We start from the raw sequence: 18,822 nt of genomic DNA on the forward strand, positions 1-18,822 counted from the left end.
TCCATCCTCAGCACCACATAAGAATAAACAAATAAAATTAAGGCATGCTGTCCATAAACAACTACAAAAAAAATGATGAAAATAAAAATCTAGGTCAGGGGACCCTCAGGCCTGGCCTGAGCCTAGACACCCACACCCCAGTCCCCAGATGGGCAGCCGGACCACAGTTCTGTGGCCCAGGATCAGATGTCTATCCTGTACCAGTAACTCCCCAAGGCCTCCTGACCACAGACTGGCCTCTGCCTGTCCATCCTTCCAGGTGGTCCTAGGGTACCACCCACCCTGGCCAAGACCTGTCATTGTCACCTGCTGTTTGGGCTGCTGGGTCACAGCCTCCTCATAGCCTGGAGGTTCTTTCTTCAGCAGAGAAGTTGGAGTCCCAAAAGGGGGCTGTGATGGGTGCTCCAGATCCATCTGGGCAGGTGGGCCAGGGGCTGGAGAGCCAGGCTGGGACAAGGGCTGGTTGGGACAATAGGGGAGAACAGTGGTTGAAGGGGAACAGGGCTCTGGAGCTCTCCTAGAAGGGACTCCCAGCATTGGCCTCTAATCCTGCAAAGGGTCAGCACAGGCGATGGCTTCTCTGGGCTGATCCTACCCCGAGAATTTTACAGCCTTTCTCAGGGGCGGCTATCTCCCATTCCATGGTGCCAGGTTATTGTCACTTTCCCCTCCACCCCCAAGCTCTCTAAGACCTGCCCTCCTCCGCCCCAGCTACCTGGAGAGGACTCCCACTGGATAGGCCAGGACTGTCTGCATTCTTATTGGTCACAGTGAGGACAAGGTGGGTCCCTGTGGAGTCGGTGATGAGGGTGGGCGGGGTGACCCCCTTGAGGCCAGTGCCCTGTGGGCCCAGGAGCAGCTGAGGGGTAGGGGCCACCTCTGGCTCAGGTGGCATGGCTTCCTGCTTCACCACCACAGCTGGAGGCCCCAGGGCTGGGGCACCAGTGTCTCTGTGGTTGGCAGTGGGGGCCACCAGGCCAGGGCTGAAGGGGTGAGTGGTGCCTGGGGGCTGGCGGCTCAGCTGGCAGCTGGAGAAGCTCTTCTCCTGCTTCACAGGGGTGCTGGGTGGGGCCGTGGTGGAAGCGGGAGCCGGGGTGGGCTGCTGAGCCCGCTTCTCCTGCTCCAGCTGCAGCCGGAGCAGCTCTACCAACTGCTGCTTCTGCCGGAGCATGCGCGTCAGCTCCTCGATCTGCTTGTCCTTCTCCTGCAGCATCTGGTCCTTGTCCAGACCCTCCACCTCCGCACGCACGCCAGGGCTCAGGCAGCAGGGTGTGGTGCGGGGACCTTCCTCCTTCACAAGGATTTGCAGTGGTGAGGTCTGCAGGGTGAGTTGTGTCAGCGGCGATGTCACCATCTCACCAAAGGTGTCCCCAGGCGTGGAGTTCTCATCACCCGTACTGAGCAGTGAGCGCTCTGAGGGGGTGGGGGAGACCGGGGGTGTGGAACCTGTGCTGCCAAATTTGACCACACCATTACTGGTCACCGTCGCCACCACCACCTCAGCCGAGGCCAGGCCTGCTGCCACCAGGGCTGGCCCTGCACTCAGTCGGGCTGCTGGAAAGGCAACTACCACCTCACCAGCCTTGGACAGGAGAGAGGTGGCAGCAGGAGCCTTGGGGGCTGCAGGGGCTGGGCTGGCTTGGTCTTGGTAGGCTCGCAGGCGCTCAATTAGCTCTGTCTTGGTGCCCGAGACGGGCAGTGACCGCAGCTTCAGCTCCTGCTTCAGCTCCGCCACCTGCAGGGATGAGAGTCAGGGTGGCCAGGGGCTGGGAAAGGAACAGAGGGATATGGACCCAGGCAGCAGGACAGACTGCTGAGATAGAAGGGTGAAGAGTCTGCAAGACAGGCCTTGTGCCCCTGGGCCCCTGGCCATGGTAGGCACATCGACCCCGGGCTCTCCAGCAGGCCTGTGAAGCACTCTCCAGCCCTTCCCAAGGTCCTCCTTTCACCATCCTAACCACAGCAGGTGCTGGCTTGGGTGCTTCCCCCAAGCCTCCAGCATGGTGCTTGGTGCTCAGTAATACTTCACTGGATGAACTAAATTCTACAGATGAAGAGCCTGAGCCACCCGGAAAAACAATTTCAAAATCACAGAGGTAGTGATGAGTGGCTAGGCCAGGACTTAAAACTCAGGCTAAACCCCCAAACCATGCCAGTTGTCTCCATGAGTCTTATCTTGCTGGTGTCTGGGTCAGGATGCAGGAGAGACCCACCTGATCCTGGGGACAAGCTCTCCAGAGAGAATTTGGTCATGTTTTGATGGGCACCGAAGGAGCCACTTCAAGGCCCCCAGGACATGAGCTAAGTGTGAACCCAGAGCAAGCTGCAGCAGAGAACAGCAGATTCAGCGGGCACTCAGGGGCAGGGGCTGCACACCCTGGCTGCCTCTGAGAGGCCTGCAGCCTTGGGCACGCTGCTGTCTCCCAACACCTCTGCCTGGCCCGTCCTCCCAGAGGAAGAGACCCGCTGCTCACCTGCACCGCAGAGGTGCAGGAAGACATGAGGCACATGGCTGACTGGTGGGCTGCTGGGGGAAGTGACCTCAGGATGTTGCCATGGCCTCAGACAGGCCCCACGGTAGGTTCCAAGTGGCCCTGTCACTGCAGTCCAGAGCCTGGAGCCCTGTTCTGCCTCTCACAGTTGGGGTTCCTGGGCCTTGTGTCTTCTTTGTATAAAATCCAGCTCCTGTGGGAGAGGCCAGGAGGCAGGGGCTCGGGTCTGCCAGTGGAGAGGGGATGGCTTGCCACCTACCTTCATGTCGTCCAGGTTGGCTGGCAGGGCTCCCGGCTTGCCAGTCTGGGGGGTGCTGTTCTGACGTGTCAGTCCACCTGGTCCTGGAGGTCCTGATCCAGAGCCACCACTGGTGGTAGAGAGGCTGCGCACTGCAGGGGCCCCGCAGCCCCCCAGAGTCTCACCTGCTGGCCTGAGAAAGGAAAAGGTGGAAGTGAGCCAAGCCAGCATCACCACTGGCCCCTGCAGGCAGCGGCCCGAACCCCGGCTGCAGGTTTAGGATGGAGGACTGTGGGGCCCAGGCCCTGCAGGCAAACCATGGAGGCCCTGTGTGGCACCCTCCAATGGGGCCCGGCCCTGGGGCGTGGGTCTCACTTAGGCGGGGCGGGCAGGATGGTCTGGTAGCTGTAGTGCTGCTGCTGCTGGTTGAGGATCTGCAGCTGCAGGAAGAGCTGCTGCTGCTGCAGGATCTTGGCGTAGGAGGAGTCCATGGCAGGCGCCCCCTTGTCCTGCTTTTGGTCCGGCGGGATGTACTGATGGTACTTGAGCTTCTTCACCTTTGGCTTCAGCTCCTTGGCCTTCTTGCTGCGCTGCGACTTCTCGCTGGCAGACTTGGGTTGGCTTTGCTGAGGAAACAGGGGACACAGCGTTGGGGCTAGCTGGGGCGAGGAGACACTGCTAAGAAGGCTCCACCTGCACACCCCGCTCCTGTTCAACTGAGCCTCTTCAACCAACAGAGCTGCGTGGCCTATAGGTAACCTCGATTGAACACACAGGCTCAGATGTTGCTGTGCCCCCAGGCAGAGGGTGACAAGAGGAGGCAAAACCACAGTTGGTCTGTGGAGCAAGGGCCATGCCAGAGGGGGCAGGTTAACAACTCAGGAGGCTGAGGCCAGCCTCAGCAACTTAGCCAGGCCCTAACAACTGGAAAGACTCTGTCTCAAAATAAAAAATAAAAAAGGGCTAGGACGTGGTTCAGTGGTACAGTGCTCCTGGGTTTAGTCCGACAGATGGTTGGAAGGGAGGGAGGAAAGAAGGAAGAAGAAATGGGCTCAGAGAAGTCACAGAGAGAGAAGCTCACAGAAGGATGTACAGTGACCATCTTGATCTAGCCAGGACCTGGATCATGACCCTGTTTATATCCCAGAAGCTCCCAGCTGGCACAGCCAGAGATCCACAAGGGTCAGTGAATAGAGGCTGACCAAGAAGGGCCAGCAGGTCATGCTTGGAAGGCCTGTTCTTAGAGCAGGGAAGGCAGAGATGGAGGACAGCAAGAGTAAGCAGGGGAGAGCTGAAGGGTGTGGGGAACCAGGAAGTGTCTGAGCAGAGGGCAATGGCAGGGTCAAGACCAAGCAGGAGCAGCTGAGGTCTCAACCAAGGTGGCAATGTAACACAAAAGGTTGGGTGGAGGTGATCCACTAAGGCATGAACACAGAACATGAACGTGTGTGGGTGAGGAGCAGGGCTGGGAGGAGGAGAGCACAGAGGGACCACTCATATGCAAATGTGTGGTGGTCAAACGAAGACCACAGGGTGTCTTGAGGAGCAAGCTTAAGAGAAGAGCTGGGGGTGGGAGTGGGGGGGCTGTGACATCAGCAAGGGTAAGAAAGAGAGCAGAGGTTTGAGAGGGCTCTGACAGGCATCAGCTGAAGCTGGGAGGAGAGGTGGCTGACCGCTCCTTCAGCCTGGGGTAGAAGCTAGAGCGCAGGCCACAGGAGCTGGGGGACAGCCTCCAGAGGTGACACACAGCCATGCACCAAAAAAAGCAGGACTGGGGGTGTCTCCCTGGGAGGCAGGCAGCCTCCAGGGCCAAGCCAGGGCTCAACAAAAGCCTAAGAATGAAGACAAGGATGTGTTGGCCTCTCCTGAGACTTGTGGCCAGGGGAGCTGCAGGTGGCTAGGGGTGATCAAGCCAGGAGCAGGGTCTGTGGTGAGAGTGAAGCCTAGAGAAGAGGAAAGGACAGGACAGAAAGCAGGAGAGGAAAGCAAGTTGGGGGTAGAACCCCCTAAATCCTGGAAGTCGGGGGGGTTCTGCAGGGCTGCAGGACCCAGGGTGGCCCTCCCTACTGCCGAGTTTACAGGAGGCTTCTGTGCATGCAAGGCCAGCAGCGTCCTCACCCTCCCTCCTTCCCTCAGGTCAGGTCTTGGAAAAAGAAAACCAACAGCAGCAGGGCCAGCCACAGTCCTGTCCTGAAGCACAGGGCTCTCTGATGCCACAGGCACTGCAGAGTAAGGAGGTAGAGTGTGGGTGTGTCTTCATGGATGAGAGTGGGAACAAGAGCCGAGGAGCCGGCCCGGCTAGCACACTGTGGTTTACAGTGGCCTGTCCCCCACCCCCCACTCAGGCTGGAGGGGAAGCCCACTGTGTTAGAGGATGGACATTTACCTGTGGTGTTTAGAACTGGGCCTCAAGAGGTGATTAGGGTTAGACAAGGTCATCTGGGTGGGTTCCTAACTAGACTCTGGTGACTTCGTCAAGAAACACCAGGACACATGTGTGTGCTCTCATCTCTCACCATGCAATGCCCTGACTGCCCTGGGACCCTGATAGCACCAAGGCCAACACCAAATGGCCTTAGACCTTTCAGTACCTGAGCTAAAATAAACCTCTCCTCTTTATGATGTAGCCAGTCTGCAGCAAAGGCAGTGCTCATCAGCACTGCGCCTCCAAGCAGCACCACAGGTGAGAGACCCGGGGGGTATGCCCAGACTCCCTCAGGCACCTTGGTAGAGGGCATGTGCTCCACCCCTGCAGCTGTCCCCATAGCTAGAATGAGGTCACCACAGGGCTCTGAGGGGCATGGGGAAGGGGATGGTACAACTGCTAGCATAACTGTACCTTAATGAGCGTGGGAGTGGACTTGGCGGTGGGGACAGCAGTTCCATTGGTGAGGCTGGGGGGCAGCAGAGGCGGGGGAGGCAGAGGAGGCTGCTCTGACAAGAAAAGCGTTTCTCCGGAATCCGGGCCCATAGGGAGTTGAGAAAGAACCTGAAAGAGGAGGGGAAGTGAGGACATCAGCACCTCCAGGTGGAGCGTGCCCAGCCCACCTTGCCAGCAATGGGGGTGGCAGCCACCTCCTCAGACACCATCATGGCCAAAGGGCAAATGATGGGCCAAGACCAGGGGAAAAAGAACAAGCGTGACCAGCCTGTTGGGGTGGTGGCCTCTTGCTGAATCAAGTGCACTGGGGCCAGGAGGCACTGAGAAGGAGTGATTGGGGTGGGGGGGGCAGGGAGGTTGTGCGTCCACAGGAAAGGTGGCCTGCCCCACTGGCCCTCTCTAGGGCCCAAAGTTGCTCAGGCTGCCAGAGTTGAAGGGCCACTGTCAACACCTCCCTCCTCACCACTGGAAACCCAAGTAACAAGTGCCTAGGCTACCAGGCAACACCCTTTGGCTCCCCTGTGCCAGAGCAGGAGCCACCTATGTGGCCTAGGGAACAGCTTACACTAAACAGCCCCCAGAAGTGTGGGGAAGCAGCAGTGTCTGGGATTGGGCAAGCTTACCTGAGTGGGGGACATGGAAGTGGCACTGGGCAATGGTTCGCTGACTCGGGCCTCCAGGGGTGATGGCACTGACCCTTGGGACTCATGGCTGGCAGGCTGCTCAGGGGATAAGGCGTCACTGCTGTCCTCATCAAAGGAAGAGCTGTCTGCTACTTTCGGGTAATTCACCTGGCCCACTGAAACCAAAGCCAGAGTCAGATTCCACTGTGGTCCCCACAATAGCTGGACAGAAAGAAAGGCTGTCCCAGCAGAGGGCCTGACCCTTGACCCATGATGCAGACAAACAAAGGGAGACTGGCATCACTCTGCCTTCTTTGGTGCAGGAGAGCATGAGGAAGGTCAGGGCCAGGAGTCTGAAACAGACTGGCAAAGGCTTCTGAGGCCCTTGTGGTACTTCCTTGGGCTGAAGGAAGCCTTAATTTTGAGCCTCTTGCTTGTAACTGTACCCTGTGTTCAGTTTTCAAAGTCAAACCCTTTGCTCATCCCTCCAGTCTGCTCCACACTGGAAGATGCAGGCTGCCTCCTGGCCTCATCCACATCCCATTGCAGGGGGTACTTCACCCTATCCTATGGCCACACAGTTCTGCCCCCCATGATCACAGCATATAATAAGGCCCTGTGTCTGTCAGGGCGGGGCCACAGAGCTCAAGCGACAGCCTTCTCAGGGCTGACTCAACTCCCCAAAGGCCAAACAAATACAGGGAGCTCGACTCTGAAGCCAGAGTGGAGGGCATCCTAGGTGGGCAGGCACCTGCAGTGAAAGAGGATCAGCAGAAGTAGGGTGGCCCCTTTAGAAGTCAGTGACCCTCAGAGACCCAGCGTCTGGCAGCAAAAGTAGCAAAAGAAACATGCTGTTGTCCATAACTGCCCTGGCTGGACCCAGGACCACACAGCACCACAGTGTATACATGTCATCTCAGAGCTGCTGGGAAGTGGGGAAGGACAGCTCCGCATGGTGCTCCTGATCCATAAGGCCCAGCGTGGGAATCTCAGACCACAAGAGGAAGGAAAGGGGGACAGAGGCAAGGAGGGTATTTCAAGCGTCATGTCACAACTACCACCTCCATGCGGTTGTGGGAAGAGGTGCGTGGCAGGTCGAACTCGTCAGCTGCCCACACAGGAGGAACTAAGGCATGGAGAAGGCAGGGTGTGGGGCCTGTCAGGCCTTGGGAGATGTGCTATGGTGGGAAAACCTCAGATGAGGAAGAGGAACAAGCCTCGATGGCTCAGGCTGAGTTTGTCTGGGCGTGAGGCTCCCAGCAACCTCTTCCTCTCCAGGGCCAAGGACTGAGGCTCTCTCCTACCCTGGACCTGGGAGGACACAGCTGAGTTGCTCCTTGCTGGCCAACTACAGTAATGGGCCAGGAGAGCAATGCCGAGAGGGCGGGAGCTTGCCGACCACCTGCGCATTGCACCAGTCATACATTTAGACTTTCACAAGCTCTCGCTTCTAGGGTGGAGATCTGCTGTGGGGCAGCAGCTGCATGGAGTCTAGCATGTGGCTATGGTGACCTGGCCCAGATAATCTGCAACTCCCATGGGACTAGTGCAACTGGAGGAAGCTGCAGGGATGCTGGGGAGGAGCAAGGCTTCGGCAGGCCAGAGCCAGGCTACACTCTGTTGTCCTCTCTCCGGGGCCACGCAGGCACTGGGGGCAGAGTCAGGGTCCCTGGCCTCTGAAGGCTTGCTTCATCGGCCTGGAGTGGAGCAGATGCTGTGCTGAGGAAGTGCAGAAGCCAAGGACATGCTGGGTAGAGCCCCGGGGAAGACTTCCTGGAGAAGAGGGCTTGTTGTGAATGCTAACGACCCCTGTGGGTGGCCTTCCAAAGGAAAGGCATGTGAAGGTGCGCGTGGAGGGGGACCATAGCCTCCTCTTAGCAGGCCTCCTCTCCTGTCCTCAGCCCTGCCTCTCCTACCAGAACCAAACCTCTACCTGGATGCAAGGTTCAATTTCCTTCCCTTGTTCCCCTGGAACTGCTGCCTCAGCTCCTCAGCCTCTCCTGCACCTGCTTCCTCTCAGTCCATATACCTGCTCCAGACTCCCAGCTCAACCTGGCACCTCCCTCTCAGGCATGAGCCCATGAACAAGACACACAGCTGCTGTTGCCACCTCCTTGCCTCCTGTCCCCTAACAGTCCAACCTGGCTTTTCTGGCAAATGCTTCCCTGTCTCAAATCATCGATGAGCCCCTCCCTGCCAGACTCCTAAGCCAGCTGTGCTCCACCAGGCCTCCTGGCTACTGTCTGGCTGTCGCTCTGCCCAAGATGTCCCTCTGGACCTCCTCCTTTAGGCAATCTCTTGTTCAAGTTCCAGGCTGAGTGCAAATGTGCTATCTTGTGTATGTGTGTGTGGGGGGGTGCTTTCCCAGTCACTGTCACTGTCCCCCTCCCTGACAGCTGTCCTCTGCCAGCCCCACTGCTCGGAGTGCACACATCCACTAGCTGCCAAGTGGTCTGCAGTGAGCATCACCACTACCAACAGCAGCCACCACTTTGTGGGCCTCTCCAGGCACCAAGGACCATGATGGGCCCTGTCCGTCACTGCGTGGGATCATGCCAACAACTCCACTAGGAAAGTGACGCAGCTGCCCCACAGGGCCATAGCCCTTCTACTATGCTGAGCTGGCATAAGAAATCACTTATTTATATGGTCTTCTCGTGTCAAGACTGGATTTTCTAAAAGCACAAACCCTACCACATCCATCTCCATAGTCTCAAGACTGCTCAGGCCGGGCATGTTGCTAAGTCTGGGCTGTGAAGTCCAGAACTGGCCTGGCCACCCAGAAGCCTGCAACCAGGGACTCTGAGGTGCCTGAAGAGGAAAATATTGAGATAAGGGAGGAAACATGCAGGGGAAAAAAAAAAAAATCAGTGAACTCTAAGGGCTCCTATGTCAAATGGAGAAAGGAGTATCAGGTTCAGGTGGGCCAGCATGGCAGCTGCCAGTGCCACAAAGTTCAAGTAGACTGGAAAGACCACCCACCTCCAGAGAGGCGGTGAGGGGGAAGTGGGAGAAGCTGCAGATCCACTTCTGTAAAATAAATTCTTGGGCAAGATTTGATGGGCACTGGGAGGGTGGTGGGTCCAGAGGAGATAAGGACTCCAACCCCTCCCACCAGCCCTGCCCTGGGCCTCCCTTCCATCTGGTCACTCGTCTATATCCTTTACACCCTTCATAATAAACCAGTAAATGTAAGTACTTTTCCAAGTTCTTGAGATGTCCTAACCAATTATCAAGTTCCAGGAGGGGGGTCATGGGAATTGTGATTATAACCTGTCCATCAGAAGCAAAGGTCACAATCTGGGTCTTCCGATTAGGACCTGAAGTAGGGGCAGTCTATGGAATTGAGCCCTTAACCTGTGGGACCTCACACCAGGATGGAGTGTCAGGATGGAAGTGGATCACAGGCCACCTAGTTGGTGTCCACTAAGATGCCGGGTGTGTGATGAAGAGCAAGCCACCAGGACACCCTAGCCAGAGGAGAGAGATGGCTCTTCCTTTCCCTATGCAGAGTCGAGCCTGCGCTCCTGACTGCGGCACCAAGGCGCTGCACATCCTAGCCTCTGCCTAGACACCCTCTCTTTTAGCTTCTTCTCACCCCAGGGGCTGCTCTCCCTGCCTATCCTTTCCTCCCCTGTCCTGCCTCCTCCTAGTGGCACTTCCTGCTCTTCTTCTAACCCTGAGGAGCCTGTGTCCCCTCCAGTACAGCTTCTGCCTCTGCCCTGGGTAGGAGCTCTGTAGGGACAGAGGCTGGGCTGCCCTGTGAGACTGCAGTGCTAGAGCCCAGGACACTGCTTGGGTCCCTCAGTGCGTGTTAAATGAAATACCTGAGGAAAAGGCCAGACTCTGGGAAGAATTTTCACTAATAAAAATAATAAGGAACTAGGTACAGTGGCACCCACCTAGCCCCCAGCTCCTTGGGAGGTTGAGGCAAAAGGATCACAAGTTCTAGGCCTGTCTGTGCAACTTAATGAAACCCTATCTCAAAATTAAAAAAAAAAAAAGAAAGAAAGAAAGAAAACAAGCCATGGATATAGCTCAGTGGTAGGAGTACTTGACTAGCATGCATAAAGCTCTGGGTTAAAACCCAAGGACCATAAGAATATGAAGAATAAGGAGGGAGGAGGAAGAGGAGGAGGAAGAGGAGGAAGAGGAGGAGGAGGAGGAGGAGGAGGAGGAGGAGGAGGAGCAGCAGCAGCAGCAGCAGGGGCGTAGTTCAATGGCAGAGTGTTTGCTTAGCATGCTTGAGACAGCGGATTTCATCCCCAACCCTGGAAGAGAAGGAAGAGGAAGGGAGAGTGAGAGGAGAGGAACAAAGAGGAGAGAAGAGGGGAGAAGAGACGAAAACTCAACAGTAAGGTACAGGTTTCTAATTTCTGATCTCTCTACATGTCGATCCTGGCACTTACTAAATTATCATAGGACCGAAAAGGCCCCTGAGTTCACAGACACAAAGAGTGATGGGAAGCCTCTCTGTTACTTATCTTTGTGTGGTCCTAATCCCTTCGATACCTGACACCTGCTTCTTAGGCTCTCAGGCTCTGTGCCACCCCACCTGAGGCTACTCAGGAAGTTTGCAAGCAAGAGCCAAAAGCAGGACTCCGCCTCAGGCACTCCCTTCCCTTGTGCATCCCTGCTGCGATCATGGCGCACATGGTGGCCTGCGCCTCCTCACCAATGATGGCTTCCTTCAGGCTGGACTCAACAGGCAGGATGTTCTTCTCCACCAGCTCCATGGGCCCAGGCCTCTGTGCAATCTTTTCATTGAGGTCATCGGCTAGTCTGGCTCTCTTCAGCTTCAGCTGCTTGGCCTGGAGGGAAGGCTCAGCGGAGGTCTCTGACCACAGGAGAGAACAGGGTGTGGGAAGAGGAAGAGAATCCCTGGTTCTGCTTTGGAAGCCCCAGGGTGCAGGAGTGGAGACCACCAGAGCAGAAAGCATTATAAAGGCATGAAGGGTGGCATGGCTTCGAGTGTCACAAGGTCAACTATAACCAGGCCAGGCCAGGCCAGGCCAACCCATAGGACATTCTAAGGTGGAGCTAGAGACAAAGGGGCACAGATGATGCAAACACTTTGCTCTCCCTCAAACCTGGACCAGGGGGCATAGTGTCTTTACCTGCAAAATGTGGGGTTCAGACTCAAAAAAGTCTTTCTGTCCCCCAAAATAGCCCCAAACTAAACAAATAAAAAGTGAACATATTTATGCTGTTTCCAGAAAACTCGGGGAAACACAAGGCTGGGCCAGGCAGGGCACAAGGAGCACACTCTCTTCAACTGCCCCCGTCACAGGTACTCAAGTAAGTGCCAGTGAGCAAAGCAATGAACGAAAAGAGAGAAGGCACATTCTAAAAACTGACTTTGGAGGACAGAGAGGGTCTTCCCTGGTAGAGAGAAGGATGGTGGGACAGAGGCCAAGCACCCTGACAGAACGTGACTGCTTCTTGGGCACATCCAAGAAGCCCGTGGCAGCCCCCACAGCACTATTGTCTGACTGTAGGAAGTCTCTGCCTGCCTCCTGCCAGCAGAGATGGGCAAGGGTAGAAGGCAGGCAGAAGAAAGCACTAGCTGAGTGGGAACACAGCAAGGGAAAGGAGCATCTCCAACCCACACACCTTCCAAAATGTGCATCCTGACCAGCTCAGACCTCTCCGGCCGGGAACGAATCTTCCGTTTCAGATAGTCCTCTGTCTACAGAGAGAACACATCAAGAAACTCTCAGGTCCAGGTCATGAACTTACAGTGTGAACAGGACCACAAAGTAAGTCCTGGCCATAGTGACTGCTGGTGGCCACCTCTGCAGCCCCCACGACCTCTACTTGGTGACTGCAGGGTTCTGAAACACAGGGAGGCGTGGGAGGCTCAGCAGCTTCCAACTGTGCCTGCCAGGAGCACCATTCTTTAAGACCACTGGTTTCAGAGGCTGGATTTGTGATATACATATTAAAAAATTATTACTCATACTATCATAAAAGTAATATGTTCATCAAATAAAATTAAGAAACTAAAACAACAACAAAAACTTGTAAGCACCCACTGTTAGTATTTTGGGATGATTCTAGTCATTCTTTCATGCCGAAGATAAATTTGATTTTGTAGAGCTATAATCATACTGAATATAATTTTATGGCCTGTTTCAAAAAACTCAGCATTCTGTGATCTCATGAGCACTTTCAACTCATTCTGAATGACTGCCAAATCAATACTAATTTTGATACATGGTATCACAGCTCTAGTTCCTCAAAGTCCAATGTCTTCATTTCTGCATTTATTAGACTGGGTGAACTAAATCATTCCTCAACATCCACAGAGCCAACATGTGGGCTGACCTAGATCTGACTCCAGAGACTATGCTTTAACTTCCATACCAGCATTTTCAAACTACAGATTAAGACTGGTAGTGAGTCAGACCAGCATAAGACACGACAGAACCGGACAGGGTAGAATACAGTACAAAATATCAGGCACACTGTATGTATAGTAAGGGTTAGGGCTGGTCCTTGCCTTGTCCGTTTGCTGCCTTGGTGCTCTCCTGAGCCCATCCTGAGGGGCTGAGTTCTCCAAGAGATGGCTTAAGTGGCTCTGGACTCTGGGTCTAACACTAGCAGTGGTACTGCCTCAGCAGCTGCAGAGGATGAAAGAGCACGAGTAGGGTTCTCCACCTCTTCACAGACTCAGAGTAGGTGCATTTTGTAAGCCACCTCAAGCTCTGAATGGTGGCCCAGGTGGAGGTGAATGCCATACTAATTACAAAAAAAATGTCTGGAGGACCTTCCAGGTTCATGTAGGTGCTGGGAGGGCAACTCAGCCCCTTCCCACATACCTATGCATCTCTTCCAACGACAGTAAATGTATTAATAATGCCAAATGGCTGAAGTCTGCCTACCTAGAAGCTATTTAGGACTGGGTTAAAAGGAACAAGGTTCCTGATGGGAAAGGAAAGAACCAGTTTGCCTTAGATGCAGAATGTAAAAACAAAGACTTGGCAGCTGATACCATGAAAAACACTCATGACCACTGGAGAGCATGAGTGGCTGAGCAACTGATGAAAAAGGAATCACTCACGAGAGGTGAACAGTGTATCAACCCCTCCTGCTGTGACCTGACACTGCTACAGCCACCAGACATGCCTCATAGCCACCAGACATGCCTCATAGCCACCACCCTGCACAAGAGCCACAGATGTGGTAAGGGTGCTACCACTTAAAGAATGCATGGAACCCTATAGCCGAACACAATGGCACACTCCTGTAATCCCAGCAGCTCAGGAGGCTGAGGCAGGAGGATCTCAAGTTCAGAGCCAGCCTCAGCAAAAGCAAGGCACTAAGCCACTCAGTGAGACCATGTCTCTAAGTAAAATACAAAATAGGACTGGGGATGTGGCTCAGTGGTCAAGTGCCCCTGAGGTTCAATGGTACCAAAAAAAAAAAAAAAAATGCATGGAACACAGGCTGACAGTACTCAGCATCTTATTCAAATGCAAAAGTGGCAGGTTTCAAAGCTTTGAGTTGTTAGAACTTATTAAAGCAAGTTCTGCTGTAACCAATCCAACAGACTCATTTTTTAAATCTCAACTAAGATAATTTTTAGTATATGCTTAAATATAAAAGCAATTATTGTAATCTGGAAATCATTTGTGAACAGATGTGCAAGATAAGCACATATTGAATGAACACGTTTACATACATTAGGAAATAAAATTACTTTGCTAAAAAAAAAAAAAAATTGGAATCCACAGAACAAGGTTTGCGTGAGCTTTGCAATACTAGATGGATAATGTGGCTAACCTCCCTTGGCTGCATCTATGAAATAAGGGTAATAGCAAGGGGATATTGTGCATGCTGTGATCCCAAGAGGCTGTGAGAGGAGGATCACAAATTTGAGGCCAGCCTGAACAATTTAGCAAGACCCTGTCTCAAAATAAGAGAAAAGGGCTGCGTGCAACTGAGTGGGGAAAAACAAAAGAGGACAACGGCATGTGATCCATAGAGCTGATGTGAAGACGAACAATAATCGGGTTTAACCTCACGTATAGAAACGCTTGATAGGACAGCAGCTGTCCTAATCAGTGTGTGTCCACCCTACACAGAGCTGTTGGCTGGGGGCGGGGCGGGGGTGCACACAGGCAAACCTTCTGACCCTTTCTCCCCAGTGGACCCTCCACTGCTCCCACAAACAGTGCAGTTTGTTACTGCTTTTGGTTCCCAACACCCACGACCTCATTCTTTCTATTCACTAAGAATTAATCATAATTTTCTAAGGTAAAAAATAGTTTTAATCTTAGGGGCAAATATTTCAGACTCTAAGAGAGGTGTGGTTCTCCCCATAGGAAGAAGGGTCTCTTTCCTTGACTTAATGTAAAAGAAAAAAGTAAAGGAGTGGGATGGGAAGCACATTCTGGTGACTTCCTCATATCTGCCCACACTGGGCAGGAGGATATTCCCCAGGGGCCACTGGGGAACTGAAACTGAAGGGGACAGGGACACAAGTGAGGTGCTACAGCAGGAAACCTAGGCTCTGAGCCACCTGCTTCTGCTTTTCAAAGGGTGCAAATGGACACTGGCTGCTCTGGGGCAGGCAGAGACCAGGGAGGCTTCCTTGGGGCATCTGTCCTGCAAGGGTGGGGCAGTGCATCCTGGACATAGGAGGTTGTTCTGTGACTATACTGGTGTCTATCATCCATAAACAGCTCAAAACTAAAGATGGGAAAACTAAAGGTGTCCAGAGCCAGGTCAGGGAGGGAGGCCTGGGTGATCATCCCATACCCTCAGATACACTGAAGGAGAGCCTCACTCCGACCATATTCCATAGGACCACTGTAGGAAGCAGTGGGGGAGGGACAAAGTAGGAAAGCAGAAGCCTCTGGGTCGAGCTGTGAGGCAAGGGCTGACCCAAAGGAAATGTAACCAGCAATGCAATGAGCACCAACAACATGCTTTCAAGGTGCTAGGGAAGAAGGATGCCTTACCCTGGCCCGCTCCAAGCTCCTTCTCTGCTCATGAAACGCAGCTGGACTTTTCAAAGCTGTTGAAAGAAGAGCCAGAGAAGAATTACTTTTCGTGACGCATCACATTAAGTACTACAGTTTTCAGTGGAGAGGGCATCTGACATTCAAGTTAATTTTAGCAGTGCCATAACACAGCTGGAGTAAAGAAGAAGCAATACCTGAGCAAGCAGGAGCCTTTATGGCTTAGCTATGGCCTGACTGTTAAGGTTCCTTTATAATTCCTATCAGGAGCAGTCACTACTACCTTCACTTAGGCTCCATAATGTGCACAGCACCTACAGCCAAGCCCACCTGGGCCTCACCTCACTCTCAGGACCTACATAGGGCAGGGTGCATCTACATGCCAGGCCCACCTTCAGCCTCATCAGGAATCAATGAATGGACAAATGGTTTCAATGGACAGTTGAACCAAAAAGGTCTCTTCTCAGGTGCTAATTCCTTCTTCACTTCAGCTGGCATTAGTAGTGCTGCTAAAGCTAATTTGAACATCATCCCTAAGGACTAAAGGAACTTCCCAGCCATCACAAGGCTTACCCTTGTGAAGCACACACACCACCGGCAGCTGATAAGAAGGGTGTGGCTCTAGCTCTATTCTGGGGACACCACCAAGTGTACCACAGCTCCCACCTCCAGCCCACACACTTAGGGGACAAGCCCAAATAAAGCCCCTCTACAAACACCTTGCTGTGAATGGAGGACCCGCCTCCTTTTATCGAGAATTTTACTCTAAGGGGACAAATAATGATTTAAGACACTGCGGAAGAGGGCAAGGCCTGACTCACTTCAAGCAGGGAACGATGGCAATAAGAGAGAAATTTACAAGATTGTAGTCAGTTTCACTTCTGCTGACCTAGGATTTCTGAACAGCTGTGAAACTGTGTGCAGAGATAACTTTATAGGCTGTTGGCTGTGGTGGGAGTGCAGGGGTAATGAGACGCTAAAAGTAGCAAGAGCACAGATAGGACCCCATCCTGCCTGGGCCTCTGTGCTTCCTCCCCTTCCTCCCCTTCTTCCCCGGAGGTTGGGCCTCAGCAACAGCAGTCCCAGAAGAAAGCCTCAAATGTCCCAGCAGGATTTGTTTAAAAATTTTTAAAAAATGTATCTTAGGATAAAAAGAAACTAGTTTTCAAAGTTCCCCTAAGAGTCTTTTCTACCCTCTAACAGCAGGTGGAGCTCTAGGCCTAGCAAATAAATTTGGAAAAGCCAGCCCCATGGTTCCTTCCCCAACCACAGGACAGGTTGCTCCCTGCCCAGGCTCTACTAAGTAAAGATGGAGCCCTAGTGTGCTGGAACCTGTGCTGTGTATGATGAACGTGCGCACCTGGCCCTGAGAGCTCAGCACACGGACAGATTTGGTCAAGGAAATAACTTCCAGTATGTGCTGCCCCGTCCCAGATTCCTCCTCTGCCTCATTCTCCAGAGCACTCATCACAGTCTTTTTTGGTTTTTGGTACCAGGGAGATTGAACTCAGGCACTTGACCACTAAGCCACATCCTCAGCCCCATTTTGTATTTTATTTAGAGATAGGGTCTGACTGAGTTGCTTAGCACCTCGCTGATGCTGAGGCTGGCTTTGAACTAGCGACCTGTCTCAGCCTTCCAAGCCACAGGGATCACAGGCATGTGCCACCCCACCTGGCTCATCATGTCTTATAGTAGTTTCACATATGTTCTTATTGTTACCATAAGCCCCACAGGAGCACAGCAGGGTTCTTTCTAATTTTTTTCATTTCTCACAGAATCCACAGTACCTAGAATAGTAGGTACTCAATGAATTAAAGAATATTTTGTAAGGCCAGTGACAGAATACCAAGAGGAGTCTGCCGCACAGCTTGAAACTGTCATTAACAGGAGGAATTCTGAATCTCACCTCTGCTCAAAACTTCACAAAAGCCAGCCGCCATGGCGCATGCCTGTGATCCCAGTGGCTCAGGAGGCTGAGGCAGGAGAATCACAAATTTAAAGCCAGCCTCAACAAAAGCGAGGCACTAAACTCAAGTGAGATACTGTCTCTAAATAAAACACAAAATACGCTGGGGATGTGGCTCAGTGGTTAAGCGCCTCTAGGTTCAATCTCTGGTACAAAAAAAAAAAAAAAAAAGAAAAGCTTCACAAAGGTCCTGGAGAGCAAGTCATGGATGTTGTGTCAATCCTGGGTTCTACCAAATACGGCTGGTGTGACTGCTTTCTGGGCCTCATTTTCTCCTAGAGAGTAAGAATCTGCCCGCTTCTCTAGGTTGGTTTCTTAATTTATTCAAAAAATAGAAAAGAGCTGGATATAGTGGCGCATGCCAATAACCCCAATGGCTCAGGAGGGCGAGGCAGCAGAGTCAAAGTGAGACCCCGTCTCTAAATAAAATACAAAATAGGACTGAGGATGTGGATCAGTGGTTGAGTGGACCCAAGTTCAATCCCTAGTAAACGCTCCCCCCATCAAAAGGAAAAAAAAAAGTAGAGAAGAAATAAATCTGCTACATAGGGGTGGGGGAAGGTGGTCAATTAGATGTTCTAGTTAGATGTGGATCTGAACTCAGGCAATGTGAGGCCAGCTTGACCACGGTACTGAGCACAGGTAAAGAAAGACTCAGAAAGGGTGTTCAGGGACCCACCAGGGGATCCCAGGACTTTCAGGCATCAAAAGGCATAATTTAAAACTTGGGCTTACCATGGAGCAGCCCTGACTGAGCCTGATATTAGGTGATGACTGAGAGGCGGGTGAGAAGCTGGAGGAACTCATTAGCTGGATAAGGTCTGGTCAGGAGAGCCAAAAATGAAGACCAAGAAAAGAATTCAAGATAATAATGAACAATTCTAAATGGTAGGCTGATTTTTATAATAACTTTATAATCTCATCTAATTCAACATTATGCGTGATGAATCCAACAGGATTTGAACTATAGCTCACTGTCAGGCCATTCTTCAAGGGTTGGGCCTAACCCGGCCCCCACGCAGTCCAGCTCAGTATGTGCTCCTCTTTCCCCATTTTTAATTCTTTCAGCATTTCAATAGCCACTTCTGCCAGATGGAAGGAGGAGGGAGCAAAGTCCCCCTCTTTCTGAGGGCTTTTCTCTAGACATCTGACTATGAGCTTCCCAGGTTCATCTGGAGAGACTGGAGCTGGGAGAGCAAGTGCTCCTGGCCCACTGGGTTTGAAACTGGGGGCAACTCCTGTGTGTGTCCAGCCAGCTCTGTTACAGCCACATTCCAAAGTGTGGCCTGGTGATGGAGATATATGATGATCTGGGTAAAGCTCTGGGCTTCTTGACAGGAGCAAGTGACAAGGGCGAGTGAAAATTGCCCAAGCTTCCATCTAAGTAGAGTAAGGAAGGAGAGCAAAGCACAATAGGGTTTAAATTTTAGGGTTCTGCTAGGTGTGAAAAAATGAAAAGCCTCAACAGCCAACCCAGAACCGTGTGTCCCATAGGAAGGGCTGCATCCATCTGGACTGCACACCTTCCTACTCGCAGCCTCAACAGCTGTGCCCAGAAGAATGAGAATATCACTCATTCAAGACCTCATTCTCCCAGGAACCCCGAGACGTCAGTTCTGGAAAGGGAAGACCGATGCAAACACAGGGCTGTAC

The 18,822-nt window shown here is 52.7% G+C and overlaps 1 protein-coding gene across 2 annotated transcripts in view; it reads right to left on the reverse strand.

Moving 5' to 3' along the window:
* Mrtfa (myocardin related transcription factor A) overlaps window positions 1-18,822 on the reverse strand; it is a 113,100-nt gene that overhangs the window by 4,792 nt on the left and 89,486 nt on the right. For both annotated transcript variants that reach the window (XM_076855202.2, XM_076855201.2), the window contains exons 3-11: window positions 15,201-15,256; window positions 11,848-11,923; window positions 10,910-11,071; window positions 6,235-6,410; window positions 5,570-5,719; window positions 3,106-3,356; window positions 2,752-2,923; window positions 716-1,735; window positions 307-459 (exon numbers count right to left, since the gene is read on the reverse strand). In XM_076855202.2, coding sequence (XP_076711317.2) covers window positions 307-459; window positions 716-1,735; window positions 2,752-2,923; window positions 3,106-3,356; window positions 5,570-5,719; window positions 6,235-6,410; window positions 10,910-11,071; window positions 11,848-11,923; window positions 15,201-15,256 — 2,216 coding nt within the window. The remainder of the gene's footprint in view (window positions 1-306; window positions 460-715; window positions 1,736-2,751; window positions 2,924-3,105; window positions 3,357-5,569; window positions 5,720-6,234; window positions 6,411-10,909; window positions 11,072-11,847; window positions 11,924-15,200; window positions 15,257-18,822) is intronic.

The sequence above is a fragment of the Callospermophilus lateralis genome, chromosome 4 (genome assembly GCF_048772815.1).
Source record: "Callospermophilus lateralis isolate mCalLat2 chromosome 4, mCalLat2.hap1, whole genome shotgun sequence".
In the NCBI taxonomy this organism is placed as follows: domain Eukaryota; kingdom Metazoa; phylum Chordata; class Mammalia; order Rodentia; family Sciuridae; genus Callospermophilus; species Callospermophilus lateralis.